The following is a 681-nucleotide window of genomic DNA, read 5'->3' as shown; positions in this document are numbered from 1 at the left end:
CTTCGACGCTCGCACTCGCTCTCGTTGCGCTCGCGCCTCTCGCTCTCGCCTCGCCCGTCAATGTCAAGTCTCCGCAAGGCGTCGAAAAGCGTGGGTTTGGCGGGCTCGGATACGGGTACGGAGGGTACGGTTGTAAGCATTCAGATCTCCAAAAACGCCAGCCACGGGACCGAGCGCTGACGTTGAGCATGGAACAGTCCCTCGCAACCGATTCTTCAAGGAGCGCTTCCGCAAGCACAAGAACAAGGCACTGCTCGCTGCCGAACGCAAGAACCGCTTGAACCTCGACAAGGACACGGCGCTCGCGGCCAAGAACTTCAAAGAGGTCAACTTTGGTGCCGAGAAGGACCGCAAGTTTGACAATGCCGACATCCGCAAGGCCAAGCTCGCCGACATTGCCAAAGACAAGGCGTTCAGGAAGAATATTCGGGTTGGAGAGAGCGGTGGCTTCTGGAAGCGTCAGTCCGAGGACGAACAGGGCTTGGGCTTTGGAGGAGGAGGATACGGATTTGGAGGATTCGACGACGGATTCGGAGGGTACGAAGGCGGATTCGGCGGGTACGAAGGTGGATTCGGTGGATTCGACGGAGGAATCGGAGGGGGCGGATTCGACTTTCTCGGCAACCAAGGCGCAGGGAGGACCACGAACGCAGCGACATCTTCCTCGACTGCCCGCGACGA

General features: G+C 59.3%; 1 protein-coding gene across 1 annotated transcript; it reads left to right on the top strand.

The window, feature by feature from the left end:
* On the top strand, positions 1–681 carry JCM15063_000660 (uncharacterized protein; the record flags this gene model as incomplete). The annotated part of the gene is made up of 2 exons (XM_076681669.1): positions 1–132; positions 198–681. Coding segments are annotated over 2 exons (616 nt in total), but the record flags the coding sequence as incomplete, so codon positions are not given.

The sequence above is a fragment of the Sporobolomyces koalae genome, assembly GCF_050403365.1.
Source record: "Sporobolomyces koalae JCM15063 DNA, S_koalae_JCM15063T_v1_ctg140, whole genome shotgun sequence".
In the NCBI taxonomy this organism is placed as follows: Eukaryota; Fungi; Basidiomycota; class Microbotryomycetes; order Sporidiobolales; family Sporidiobolaceae; genus Sporobolomyces; species Sporobolomyces koalae.
The sequence above is the reverse complement of the archived record's forward strand: the minus strand, read 5'-3'. Positions and strand labels throughout refer to the sequence as shown.